Here is a 14250-nt window from a genome sequence, read left to right as displayed (position 1 = left end):
ATAGAGTAGGTTGAGAGTGGTGGGTTTCCCCTGTATAGAGTGGGGTTAGGGTGGTGAGTTTCCCCTGTATAGAGTGGGGTGAGGATGGTGAGTTTCCCCTGTATAGAGTGGGGTTAGGGTGGTGAGTTTCCCCTGTATAGAGTGGGTTGAGGGTGGTGAGCTTCCCCTGTATAACGTGGGGTTAGGGTGGTGAGTTTCCCCTGTAAAGAGTGGGGTGAGGGTGGTGAGTTTCCCCTGTATAGAGTGGGTTGAGGGTGGTGAGTTTCCCCTGTATAGAGTGGGTTGAGGGTGGTGAGTTTCCCCTGTATAGAGTGGGTTCAGGGTGGTGAGTTTCCCCTGTATAGAGTGGGGTGAGGGTGGTGGGTTTCCCCTGTATAGAGTGGGTTGAGGGTGGTGAGTTTCCCTTGTATAGAGTGGGTTGAGGGTGGTGAGTTTCCCCTGTATAGAGTGGGTTCAGGGTGGTGAGTTTCCCCTGTATAGAGTGGGGTGAGGGTGGTGAGTTTCCCCTGTATAGAGTGGGTTGAGGGTGGTGAGTTTCCCTTGTATAGAGTGGGTTGAGGGTGGTGAGTTTCCCCTGTATAGAGTGGGTTGAGGGTGGTGAGTTTCCCCTGTATAGAGTGGGTTGAGGGTGGTAGGTTTCCCCTGTATAGAGTGGGTTGAGGGTGGTGAGTTTTCCCTGTATAGAGTGGGTTGAGAGTGGTGAGTTTTCCCTGTATAGAGTGGGTTGAGAGTGGTGAGTTTCCCCTGTATAGAGTGGGGTTAGGGTGGTGAGTTTCCCCTGTATAGAGTGGGGTGAGGGTGGTGAGTTTCCTCTGTATAGAGTGGGTTGAGGGTGTTGAGTTTCCCCTGTATAGAGTGGGTTGAGGGTGGTGAGTTTCCCCTGTATAGAGTGGGTTGAGGGTGGTGAGTTTCCCCTGTATAGAGTGGGGTGAGGGTGGTGAGTTTCCCCTGTATAGAGTGGGTTGAGGGTGGTGGGTTTCCCCTGTATAGAGTGGGTTGAGGGTGGTGAGTTTCCCATGTATAGAGTGGGTTGAGGGTGGTGAGTTTCCCCTGTATAGAGTGGGGTGAGGGTGGTGAGTTTCCCCTGTATAGAGTGGGGTTAGGGTGGTGGGTTTCCCCTGTATAGAGTGGGTTGAGGGTGGTGAGCTTCCCCTGTATAACGTGGGGTTAGGGTGGTGAGTTTCCCCTGTAAAGAGTGGGGTGAGGGTGGTGAGTTTCCCCTGTATAGAGTGGGGTGAGGGTGGTGAGTTTCACCTGTATAGAGTGGGGTGAGGGTGGTGAGTTTCCCCTGTATGGAGTGGGTTGAGTGTAGTGAGTTTCCCCTGTATAGAGTGGGGTGAGGGTGGTGAGTTTCCCCTCTATAGAGTGGGGTTAGGGTGGTGAGTTTCCCCTGTATAGAGTGGGTTGAGGGTGGTGAGTTTCCCCTGTATAGAGTGGGGTGAGGGTGGTGAGTTTCCCCTGTATAGAGTGGGTTGAGGGTGGTGGGTTTCCCCTGTATAGAGTGGGTTGAGGGTGGTGAGTTTCCCATGTATAGAGTGGGTTGAGGGTGGTGAGTTTCCCCTGTATAGAGTGGGTTGAGGGTGGTGAGTTTCCCCTGTATAGAGTGGGTTGAGGGTGGTGAGTTTCTCCTGTATAGAGTGGGGTGAGGGTGGTGAGTTCCCCTGTATAGAGTGGGTGAGGGTGGTGAGTTCCCCTGTATAGAGTGGGTTGAGGGTGGTGAGTTTCCCCTGTATAGAGTGGGTTGCGGGTGGTGAGTTTCCCCTGTATAGAGTGGGTTGAGGGTGGTGAGTTTCCCCTGTATAGAGTGGGTTGAGGGTGGTGAGTTTCCGTGTATAGAGTGGGGTGAGGGTGGTGAGTTCCCCTGTATAGAGTGGGTTGAGGGTGGTGAGTTTCCCCTGTATAGAGTGGGTTGAGGGTGGTGAGTTTCCCCTGTATAGAGTGGGTTGAGGGTGGTGAGTTTCCCCTGTATAGAGTGGGTTGAGGGTGGTGAGTTTCCGTGTATAGAGTGGGGTGAGGGTGGTGAGTTTCCCCTGTATAGAGTGTGTTGAGGGTGGTGGGTTTCCTCTGTATAGAGTGGGGTGAGGGTGGTGAGTTTCCCCTCTATAGAGTGGGGTTAGGGTGGTGAGTTTCCCCTGTATAGAGTGGGTTGAGGGTGGTGGGTTTCCCCTGTATAGAGTGGGTTGAGGGTGGTGAGTTTCCCATGTATAGAGTGGGTTGAGGGTGGTGAGTTTCCCCTGTATAGAGTGGGTTGAGGGTGGTGAGTTTCCGTGTATAGAGTGGGGTGAGGGTGGTGAGTTCCCCTGTATAGAGTGGGTTGAGGGTGGTGAGTTTCCCCTGTATAGAGTGGGTTGAGGGTGGTGAGTTTCCCCTGTATAGAGTGGGTTGAGGGTGGTGAGTTTCCGTGTATAGAGTGGGGTGAGGGTGGTGAGTTTCCCCTGTATAGAGTGGGTTGAGGGTGGTGAGTTTCCCCTGTATAGAGTGGGTTGAGGGTGGTGAGTTTCCCTTGTATAGAGTGGGTTGAGGGTGGTGAGTTTCCCCTGTATAGAGTGGGTTGAGGGTGGTGAGTTTCCGTGTATAGAGTGGGGTGAGGGTGGTGAGTTTCCCCTGTATAGAGTGGGCTGAGGGTGGTGCGTTTCACCTGTATAGAGTGGGGTGAGGGTGGTGAGTTTCCCCTGTATGGAGTGGGTTGAGGGTGGGGAGTTTACCCTGTATAGAGTGGGGTGAGGGTGGTGAGTTTCCCATGTATAGAGTGTGTTGAGGGTGGTGGGTTTCCCCTGTATAGAGTGGGGTGAGGGTGGTGAGTTTCCCCTGTATAGAGTGGGTTGAGGGTGGTGAGTTTCCCCTGTATAGAGTGGGGTGAGGGTGGTGAGTTTCCCCTGTATAGAGTGGGTTGAGGGTGGTGGGCTTCCCCTGTATAGAGTGGGTTGAGGGTGGTGAGTTTCCCCTGTATAGAGTGAGGTGAGGGTGGTGAGTTTCCCCTGTATAGAGTGGGTTTAGGGTGGTGAGTTTCCCCTGTATAGAGTGGGGTTAGGGTGGTGAGTTTCCCCTGTATAGAGTGGGTTGAGGGTGGTGAGTTTCCCCTGTATAGAGTGGGGTGAGGGTGGTGAGTTTCCCCTGTATAGAGTGGGGTCAGGGTGGTGAGTTTCCCCTGTATAGAGTGGGGTCAGGGTGGTGAGTTTCCCCTGTATAGAGTGGGGTGAGGGTGGTGAGTTTCCCCTGTATAGAGTGGGGTGAGGGTGGTGAGTTTCCCCTGTATAGAGTGGGGTGAGGGTGGTGAGTTTCCCCTGTATAGAGTGGGGTGAGGGTGGTGAGTTTCCCCTGTATAGAGTGGGGTGAGGGTGGTGAGTTTCCCCTGTATATAGTGGGGTGAGGGTGGTGAGTTTCCCCTGTATAGAGTGGGTTGAGGGTGGTGGGTTTCCCCTGTATAGAGTGGGGTGAGGGTGGTGAGTTTCCCCTGTATAGAGTGGGCTGAGGGTGGTGAGTTTCCCCTGTATAGAGTGGGGTGAGGGTGGTGAGTTTCCCCTGTATAGAGTGGGGTGAGGGTGGTGAGTTTCCCCTGTATAGAGTGGGGTGAGGGTAGAGTTTACACTTACACTGTAAAGAGCTTTGGGGTGTCTAGGAAAGTGCATTTTAAGTCCAATCAAGGATTATTATTACGATGAAATGTTTTGCCATAGCTTGAAGACTATGCCTTTGTAGGCGGACTGCAAGGCTATATTAAGTTACATAAATAACTGATTATAATAAGTGCCACGGTGCCAAAATAAAGTAACAGGGTTGACGTTTTCATGTTAAATCAGCCAAAAAAATGCCAATTTGTGAACATTTGTGTGGAACTGTACGTATTACTTGTGGATTGTAATAAATAACACAAATCAAGAAGTCAATTTGCTTGTCTACATGTGATCGAAAAAACAATGCAGATATGGGAATAACCCTGTTATAGCTCTGAGTCAAGGGCAGACATCATGATACGTTTGAATGAAACATCCAATTAACACTTTGCATCTTTACTGTTGGTTTTAATGTATCTAACAAATAACCAAATCATTGCTGGATTAATAGATAAAAGAATTGCGTGTCTCGTCTAACCCTGCAAGCCGGTCATCAAACTCCCTGAACTAATTGGTCGAACAGCCTTCTGACTTTGTGGCTGTGGTGACTAGTGATGACCTGACTGACATTCTGGTTGACAATAAATCACATTCATTTATTGAGACAGCATTTCATAAACACTGCCCATTGACTCAAAGCTGTCCTGTTAAGTAGATGTATGGTCCGTAAGAGCTAGTTTTGGTATAAAGGAAACGTTTATAATGTCAGAGGGTAGGATAGTCTCTCTGGCTGAGACGTGTGTGTGTGTCTTCATTGGATTATTGTTTAATGAGGAACGTACTACAGCTGCCATACATCCTACAGTGGGTCTGAGATGTTTCAGACTATTACAGTAGTACAGTAGTAGTATAGTGCCTATATAATAGTAGTAGTAGTAATTACTAGTTGTAGTATACATGTAAAAGTAGTAGAGATAACAGCTGTAACAATCCTGGAATAATAGTGTAAATTATTGGGTCACATCAGATGGGTTTGAAGGAGGGTTTAGAGGTGAGGGAGCTCTATGGAAGGAGGTCTCCAGATGTGTTCTACTCTCCGTCCCTCCCTGGCAACCGTTAGCTGAGCAGGACCAGAGGAGCTGGGTTGTTTATGTGTGTGTCACAGAGGGTAATTGGTCACAGCTCATTCCAGCTCCCATTACATTGAGCTGTGTTAAGGAGGAAACTGTGTGAGTGTGTGTTAGTGTGGCCCTGTTTAGTGGTGTTGATTTGGTCTATAAATAAAAAGATCAGACAGAGAGCCCTGTGTGTGTGTATGTGTATGTGTGTGTGTGTGTGTGTGTGTGCTTTTGTCCAAAGCGACTTAGTCATGCATGTGTGGCTCCAATGGGAATCAAACCCACAAATCCTGCCGTTGCGCGCACACACACACACACACACACACACACACACACACACACACACACACACACACACACACACACACACACACACCCTTCCCTAATGATAGACATATTGGAGTCATAGTGGACGGTGTGCTAGAGAATTTCGCTGGCCTCAGGCTGCAGGCTTTATATATGTAGGAGAGTGTCCGAGTGAGGACGAATGCCTTTTCACCCTCAGTCATCATTCTGTTTGATGTTATGAATAGGGAGAGAGAGAGGTGGAGAGAAAGAGAGACTGGGAGAGAGAGGAGGAGAGAGAGGGGGAGGGATAGGGACTGAGAGAGAGGGGGGGGGAGAGAGGGAGAGCGGGGGGGAGAAAGAGAGATGGAGAGGGAGAGTCAGGCAGAGAGAGAGAGAGAGTGAGAGAAAGAGAAGTAGAGAGGAAGAGAATGGGAGGGAGAGAGAGGGAGTGTTTTCAGCTCATTTATATCAGGCATATCATTTATTGCTGAGGGAATAGAATAGAATGGGTATGTGTTTGTGGGTGCGTGCGTGCGTGTGCGCATGTGTGTGTTTTTGTTTGTTCATTTTGTTAATTTATTGCTGTGGTCAGGTCTGTGTGTGTCTGCAGGCTGTACGTTTGGTTAGGAGTCTACTGGTGAGGCCTGCCAGCCACTGAACACCTCCCTCCCTCCCTCTCTTTCTATCTGTCTCTCCCCCCTCTATCTCTCCTTTTCCCATTCTCTCCATTTCTTTCTCTCTGTCTCTAGTTTCTATCTTTCTCTGATCAACTTGGTTAATGAGTTTTGCCTTTGTCTTTCTTCTTCTGCTTAACCAAACAAGCAAACAAAGTCAGGCAGGAGAAAGACGTTTCTGTTTGTTCAGTTGGCTGTTTTATTCCTCTGAACAGAGAGCTTCAAAGTGCTCAAATATGTGTGTGTGTGTCTGTGTATGTGCATATAAGCTTCTGCATTGTTTGCTTTACTTACACTAGCATCAGAATCAACCACAGCGTCTTTGAGCTCTACAGTCCTGTGCAGTGTCTAGATGTAGTGATAGCAATCCATATTAATTACTGAAATGACTGAAATCATTTAACTAACCAGCTCTTTCTTTCTCTTTCTGCAGGATCCGTCCTTCTCCCTGCTCCTCCACGACAAGCTTCAGGTGCCCAACAGCTCGGGGCGGGCCTGGAATGAGCGTGACAGTCGCTGTGATGTGTGTTCCACCCACCTGACCCAGCTGAAACAGGAAGCAGTCCACATGGTGCTGACCATGGACCAATGGGACCTGTCCCCCAGCTCGCCCCCCACCCTGCCCAGCCACAGTGGCCCTCCACAGGGCCCCACAGCCCCATGGGACTGGGCCTACCTCCCATCAGCCGCAGCAGCCTACCCCCATCCCCGTCCAAACCCACACCACCCTACCATGCCTCCAACGTCCTCTACTGCGTCCTTCTCCAGCCTCAGCCATGCTGCTTCCAACCCCAGCCCAGGTGCAACTTCTGTGGGTCAAACATCCACCCATACAGCCTCTTCTGTGCCGGCCCCCGCGTCCTCATCGCCGGCTCCATCCCCGGTGCACCAGGGAGGGCAACCCCGCCAAGGTTCCAAGCCCAGTTCCCTAGGAGTGGGCCTCGGGGTGGAGAGGAGGAACGGCTCCCCGGCACACTCCAGTAAGGCCACCGGTGTCCCGTCGGCCCAGCCGCCCAACAGCCCCGGTAGTAACGGGAACAATGCTGGGAGCGGAGCAGTGCTGAGTACAGCAGCACTGCAGGCTCACCAGTACATGTCTCGCACCAACGGAGGAGGAGTCACACTCTACCCCTACCAGGTATGCTATGTCTGTGCATGCTTGGGATTGCGTGCGAATGTGCGTGTGGGATGATAGACTTTCGGGAAATGCAAGAAGATGGGGGCGTTCCACGAATAGAGTGCATTTTTTTATTTTTTATTGTTAACATTTTATACATCTGAAGATGATTATGATTATGTGATTAGTGAATCATTTACGTCTGTCCCTCATTTCAAGGTCAACCCTGTTACGTGAACTGAACTCTTGTTTTAATATGGTGAAACGATTCCTCTTAAAATTATTATTTCAAAATAAACTATGAACAGTCAAATCATAGTGTAAAAGCAGGTGAGAGGGTTCTATTCATTTTGTCCATTTTCTGTTTTTTTGTGGTGAAAAATTGAGTGCGTTCGAGCATAATATTTTCAACCCTGTTACCCAGAGATAGATAGAATGTTTTTAACAATTGAAAAACAACCGAGAAGCTGGCATTCAATCATTCCAATTGCCCCTCCCTGTTGCACACAACAAGCTTCCATTCATCCCATCCACCAGCAGGCTCTCTCTATGTCAAGCCGTCTGGTTTTACAGAGATTCAGCACGGGACTTCACTATGGCAAGAGCAGTTGAAACAACCGCTGGTTTTAATTGGCTGATCTCTCAGTCCATCACCGTCTAGCACAACCCTTAGAACCTCCTCCCTACATTGTGGACTTCAGAGTGCGAACAGCGCAAGTGTACTAAACAAGGAAGTGGGTTTCGGAAATATCTGAAAGTTACACTTTCAGAAATTGTTTTCACATATAAACGTTAAATGCCCAAACTCAGAATCCATTGGGCTTTCCAAAAAGAATATGGTCAGTGTAATAACACATAGTATTTTGAATGGCAATTTTCGCCATTTTTCAAAGTCCCATCTAATAAAGTTGGAGCAGTCTCACTTCCTCTCCCACTTTGTAGCACAGTGTTACCAGGCTCTACGCGCCAGCATTTCGAGCCTGGGGAAAAGGTTACCATTCCCTCTGTCACAACAGCATTTATTGCAGATTTTTAGATGAAAGCCTCAACCCTGCTACGGTCCACCGTATTACTGTAATGGCACGTTATTGGCCCTTACAAGTCAAGTTGAAGTTGAACATGTGCTCTTTAGGACATAATGTAGAAATTTGGTGAAATTCATATAGTTTCCTTTAAATGTACTCTATTCAAGGATATCGTTTCCAAAAATGTACTCAGATAAGAGACAGATTAGAAATGGAAAAAATAGATAAAATAAAATAAAGCCGGAATAGAACCCAAAACGTTTGTATCTGGAAACAGTGCTAGCACAAAAGAAAATGTGGAATTTTGATGTTCTGTGTCAGGCTTTGGAGGCCCATTTCAACAGGAATTGACCTTGTTCTTCAAAATGTCTCCCTCTATTTGTTGACCAAAGAGAGAGGAGGAACTGTGAGGTTGAACTGAGGTTATGTCTGTCCACTGTCCTCACTTGTCCTCTGAAATCCAGTCGCAGTCTGTGCCGAGTGTTGAGTCATGAACACTGGATTAGATTCTATAATTGGCCCTGATGATGTGTTTTAGCCATGGGGGTCAGACAAAGTGTGTCTGTGTGTGTGTGTGTGTGCACGTGTGTATGTGCGCGTGTGTGCATGTGTGTGTGTGTGTGCGTGGGTGGGTGCATGCGTGTTTCTATGTGTGTGCGCGTGTGTGTGTGAGTGGAGGCTGTCCCCAGAGTGGTTAGAGTGGTAACTGGAAGGAAGGCGAGGACACCTCTTGGAACAAAGGCTTCTGGGAAAGGACAGCCTTGAGGCTCTTAACAAAAATGTAATTGAAATAGAGGGGGCGGTGGGGCGGATTAGGAAGAGAGATATAGTGGAAGTGGGAAGTTTACATACACCTTAGCCAAATATATTTAAATTCCTGTAAAAAAGTACAAATCCTAGTATAAAGTCCCAATCTTAGGTCAGTTATGATCACCACTTTATTTTAAGAATGTGACATGTCAGAATAATAGTAGAGAGAATGATTTATTTCAGATTTGATTTCTTTCATCACATTCCCTGTGGGTCAGAAGTTTACATGCACCCAATTAGTATTTAGTAGCATTGCCTTTAAATGGTTTAACTTGGGTCAAACGTGTTGGGTAGCCTCCTCCTGACAGAGCTGGTGTAACTGAGTCAGGTTTGTAGGCCTCCTTGCTTGCTCGCACACGCTTTTTCAGCTCTACCCACAAATGTTCTATGGGATTGAGGTCAAGGCTTTGTGATGGCCACTCCAATACCTTGACTCTGTTGTCCTTAAGCCATTTTGCCACAACTTTGGAAGTATGCTTTGGGTCATTGTCCATTTGGAAGACCCATTTACGACCAAGCTTTAACTTCCTGACTGATGCCTTGAGATGTTGCTTCAATATATCCACATAATTTTCCTTCCTCATGACGCCATCTATTTTGTGAAGTGCACCAGTCCCTCCTGCAGCAAAGCACCCCCACAACATGATGCTGCCACCCCCGTGCTTCACGTTTGGGACGGTGCTCTTCGGCTTGCAAGCCTCCCCCTTTAATCCTCCAAACATAACGATGGTCATTATGGCCAAACAGTTATATTTTTGATTAATCAGATCAGAGGACATTTCTCCAAAAAGTATGATCTTTGTCCCCATGTGCAGTTGCAAACCGTAGTCTGGCTTTTTTATGGCGGTTTTGGAGCAGTGGCTTCTACCTTGCTGAGCGGCCTTTCAGGTTATGTCGATATAGGACTCCTTTTACTGTGGATATAGATACTTTTGTACCTGTTTCCTCCAGAATCTTCACAAGGTCCTTTGCTGTTGTTCTGGGATTGATTTGCACTTTTCACACCAAAGTACATTCACCTCTAGGAGATAGAACGCGTCTACTTTCTGTGCGGTATGACGGCTGTGTGGTCCCATGGTGTTTATACTTGCATACTATTGTTTGTACAGATGAGCGTGGTACCTTCAGGCGTTTGGAAATTGCTCCCAAGGATGAACCAGACTTATGGAGGTCTACAATTTTCTTTCTGAGGTCTTGGCTGATTTCTTTTGATTTCCCCATGATGTCAAGCAAAGAGGCACAGAGTTTGAAGGTAGGCCTTGAAATACATCCACAGGTACACCTCCAATAGGTACACCTCCATCCACAGGCACACCTCCGCCTCCACCTCAAATGATGTCAATTGGCCTATCAAAAGCTTCTAAAGCCATGACATCATTTTCTGGAATTTTCTAAGCTGTTTAAAGGCACAGTCAACTTAGTGTTTGTAAACTTCTGACCCACTGGAATTGTGATACAGTGAATTATAAGTGAAATGATCTGTCTGTAAACAATTGTTGGAAAAATGACTTGTGTCATGTACAAAGTAGATGTACTAACCAACTTGCCAAAACTAAGAAATGTGTGGAGTGGTTGAAAAATGTGTTTTAATGACTCCAACCTAAGTGTATGTAAACTTCCGACTTCAACTGTAGAAGCAGGAGGAAGGAGAGAGGGCATGTGAGGGAGAGGGAGAGAGATATGTATTGTATTGTTAGTGCTTTATGTTCTGATTCTGTGTAATATAATTCATATCCTGGTAATGAGGACTCTAGGGAACTCTCCTGTCGCACCCCTGTTCCCCCTCATCTCCTTCCTCTCAACCCCCCCATCTCAGTCCCACACTTACATTTCTCTCCATCCCTCATCTCCCTATATATCTCTTTTGCTCTCATCTCCCCTTGTTCCCCCTCTCTCTCGCTCTCATCTCCCCTGTTCCCCCCCTCTCTCTCTCTCGCTCTCATCTCCCCTTGTTCCCCCTCTCTCTCGCTCTCATCTCTCCCTGTTCCCCCCCTCTCTCGCTCTCATCTCCCCTGTTCCCCCTCTCTCTCTCTCTCTCTCTCTCATCTCCCCTTGTTCCCCCTTTCTCTTGTCTCGTTTCTCCCCCCCCTCTCTCCTGTTGTACACCCAGTGGTGTAAGGTACTTTTTGTGGGCTATCTGTACTTTACTTTACAATTTATATTTTTGACAATTTTACTTCATTCATACATTCCAAAAGAAAATAATGTACTTTTTACTCCATACATTTTCCCTGACACCTAAAAGTACTTACATTACATTTGGAATGCTTATCAGGACAGGAAAATGGTCAAATTCACAACCCTGGTCATCTGCCTCTGATCTGGTTGTCACACCCTGATCTGTTTCACCTGTCGTCGTTAATGCTTTGTTTGTAAATGATGTTGGAGTGTGCCCCTGGCTATCTGTAAATAATCATACAAATAATACACAATTGTGACATCTGGTTTGCTTAATTAGATTTTGAAATGATTTGTACTTTTTTATTTGAGTAAGTATGCAGTAGCAATTACATTTACTTTTGATACTTAAGTATATTTAAACCAAATACTTTTAGACTTTTAATAAAGTAGTATTTTACTGGGTGACTTTTCACTTTTACTTGAGTCATTTTCTATTAAGGTTTAGTTTTTATTTTGACTCAAGTACGATGTTTGAGTACTTTTTCCAACACTGTGTACACACAGCAATTTTTCCAAAACTGTGTACACACAGCCCTTTTTCCAACACTGTGTACACACAGCCCTTTTTCCAACACTGTGTACACACAGCCCTTTTTCCTCCCCCTGTCGCATTCATTCCTTACACCCCTATTGCATCCTTCATTCCCTCCCGCCCTTCCCTCACTCATTTCAGCAACTCTCCATCCATCCCTCCTTTTCTCTCCTCCATCCCCCCTCAGCCCTGTCTCAAGGTCACCTCTCTGAAGCCTGCCTGGCATACTGCCCAGGGTGCTACTGGAAATACACTGTGTGTGTGTGTGTGTGTGTGTGGGTGTGGGTGTGGGTGTGTGTGGGTGTCCGTGCGTGGGTGTCCGTGCAGGCATGGAATAGAGGCAGGAGAAGATATAGGAGTCAATTTTCTTGCTGTTATTTTCTCATTTTCCTTGAGAGTGCTGAGAGGGCACAACGCCCAGTCAAAGAGACATCATTCACCCATTGTCTTCACATTATACCGTAGTAGCGTATAGCTTAGACTGTAGCATAGCCCCATGATACGAAGAACATGCGTTTAGCAGTGTCTAACTGCTGCTGTCTAATCAGGAAGGGTCCTGCTAGCGGGCAAGTGCTGGCACCCGATGGAGTAGCCACACGCACACGAACGCACGCATGTGCTTGCTTTCGTGTTTGTGTGTCTAGACGGAGAGGGAGCTAGGGAGAGGAAGGAAAGAGACGGAGAGGGAGCTAGGGAGAGGAAGAAAAGAGAAGGAGAGAGAGATCTGTAAAGAAATTGTTCCCTATATCAGGGGATGACATTTAAAGAGTGCTGATACAGCGATATGAAGTGAGCCTTCTGGCACAAAATGGCTGCCGAGCTTCATCCATCCAAGTGGGACAACATATTAGTGGTGAATCAGATGTCTTCCCCCCCATACCTTGTAAAGCACCTTAAGACCTACAGTCAGAAACACTATATGAATCACTATATCCTTTCATCTTATGAATATGTTCTATGCTTCTCACTGTTGATATCGAACATGGGTGGCCAACCAATATTTCTATCAATAGACCTTTGTCAGGGCTTAGGTTTGATCACACATTGCGGAGAATGTGCTGGAGTTTCTTTTCCAAACTGCAGCCTATAGTGTAGAATACATCTAGCATGGTTGGTAGTGTTGTGTAGGATGAATACCTTCTTTCAGGAAGCAGCATATGGAAACAGGCTGAGGAGGACTATTACAGTCATATGGTTTCATTTGAACCTCTCAGATGTATTGCATTCCATGACAGTGGTTAGGATGTACACAGGATGCCACAAACACACAGTCACAACACAATGGACATCCTTTTCAATGCAGTTTTATTCTCCAGATCTGGGTGACTATGTATGGGGCACATGAAACAGAGTGTGATGAGTATAAGCCTGTCTGAGAGCTGAAGACTTGTGTTAGCTCCCAGAGCCTGTTAGGTGGTGCTGACTGTGTCAGAGTGGTGAGAAGAGGGCAGGGCGTGTTAGGCTTAAGTTAGTTAGAAGGACACACCCTGTAAACATGACACAACATAACACAACACAATGTTTACGATCAAACCATGCTAAAATCTCTTATGAACTCCCCTCTCTCGCTCGTTTTCTCTCTCTCTCTCCCCTTTCTGTTTTTCTCTCAAGCCCCACCCATCTGTTGTCCGCATCTCCCTTCCATCTCAATGACTCCTCTGTGTCCTGTGTCTCAATCTGTTTTTCATTATTGTTTACTTTGGCCCTGCTCTGTTTCTCCTCTCTCATCCCCTTCTCTCTCTGTTTTGTCATCACCCTTACACTTTTCTCCTCCCTGTCATTCACTTTCTTCTCTCTCTCTCTCTCTCTCTCCTCTCTCTCTCTCTCTCTCTCTCTCACACTCACACTCACACTCACACTCACACTCACACTCACACACACACACACACACACACACACACACACACACACACACACACATTTGTAAACACAGACAATCTTAAAGACAATCAAAAGTTAAAGTGAAGGTAATATTTGAAGACTTTATGTTGTTAATGATTGCTTATGGGTACCTTCATGTGTGTGTAAAATATTACTGTTCTCATATTTGACCAACATTTCTGAAAATGTATGTATAGCTTGGAATGAAGCCCTTCATTTCTTCGTTCCATCAATCAGATTTACAACAGGTGTCCAGGGGCAGGGATAGGGGCGAGGGGTTGATTTGAGACTAGTCCTCCTGGAGCATCAAGCAGTAAATACACACTGCCTCTGTTTTATAAGGGGAGAAATAGACTGATTTACCTCTCACTATAAACACACACACACACGCACTATTCTTGTGATTTACGTACCATTGTACGGTAGTGCTGGCAGGTTATAAAGAAGCATAATTAATAATCCATATCTGTATTTCAAGGCTGTACATGCCAAATCTATGAACGCACACACACACACACACACACACACACACACACACACACACACACACACTGCGACAAGCATAAACATTACATAAAAATGCATGGAGGGGGAGCCAAGGACACCCAGGGTGGCCGTTGAGTTGCCTGCTGTGTGTGTGTGTGTGTGTGTGTGAGGTAATTGAGGTCTGTCCTTGGTGTGTAGCTTGAGGTGTTGCAGCTAGCTAGGGATAGCCACAGCTAGCCATGTCACGAACGTCGTCTTGGAAATGACCGGACCAAGGTGCAGCGTTGTGAGCGTACATTTTCCTTTATTTTTTACGATAGACAGCTGTCCCTGATTGAGAACCATACCCGACCAAAACATAGAAACACAGAACATAGAGTTTCCCACCGAGTCACACCCTGACCAACCAAACATGGAGAATAAAGTTGCGGACTCCGTCCGCAAACCTGACACTATAAGGGAGGGTGTGGGTGTGCATCTACCACGGTGGCGGCTCCGGTGCGGGATCCAGACCCCGCAGACGCACAGGAGACACAGTGCGCATAGCCGGCGCAGGATATCCTGGGCCGAAGAGACGCACTGGA

General features: G+C 47.0%; 1 protein-coding gene across 2 annotated transcripts in view; it reads left to right on the top strand.

The window, feature by feature from the left end:
* The window catches only part of kif26ba (kinesin family member 26Ba), a 169165-nt gene that overhangs the window by 50387 nt on the left and 104528 nt on the right, over window positions 1-14250 (top strand). For both annotated transcript variants that reach the window (XM_031788328.1, XM_031788327.1), the window contains exon 3: window positions 6068-6772. In XM_031788328.1, the coding sequence (XP_031644188.1) occupies window positions 6068-6772 (705 nt within the window). The remainder of the gene's footprint in view (window positions 1-6067; window positions 6773-14250) is intronic.

Source organism: Oncorhynchus kisutch, linkage group LG14 (assembly GCF_002021735.2).
Source record: "Oncorhynchus kisutch isolate 150728-3 linkage group LG14, Okis_V2, whole genome shotgun sequence".
NCBI lineage: Eukaryota > Metazoa > Chordata > Actinopteri > Salmoniformes > Salmonidae > Oncorhynchus > Oncorhynchus kisutch.
This window is presented reverse-complemented; position numbering and strand designations above follow the sequence as displayed.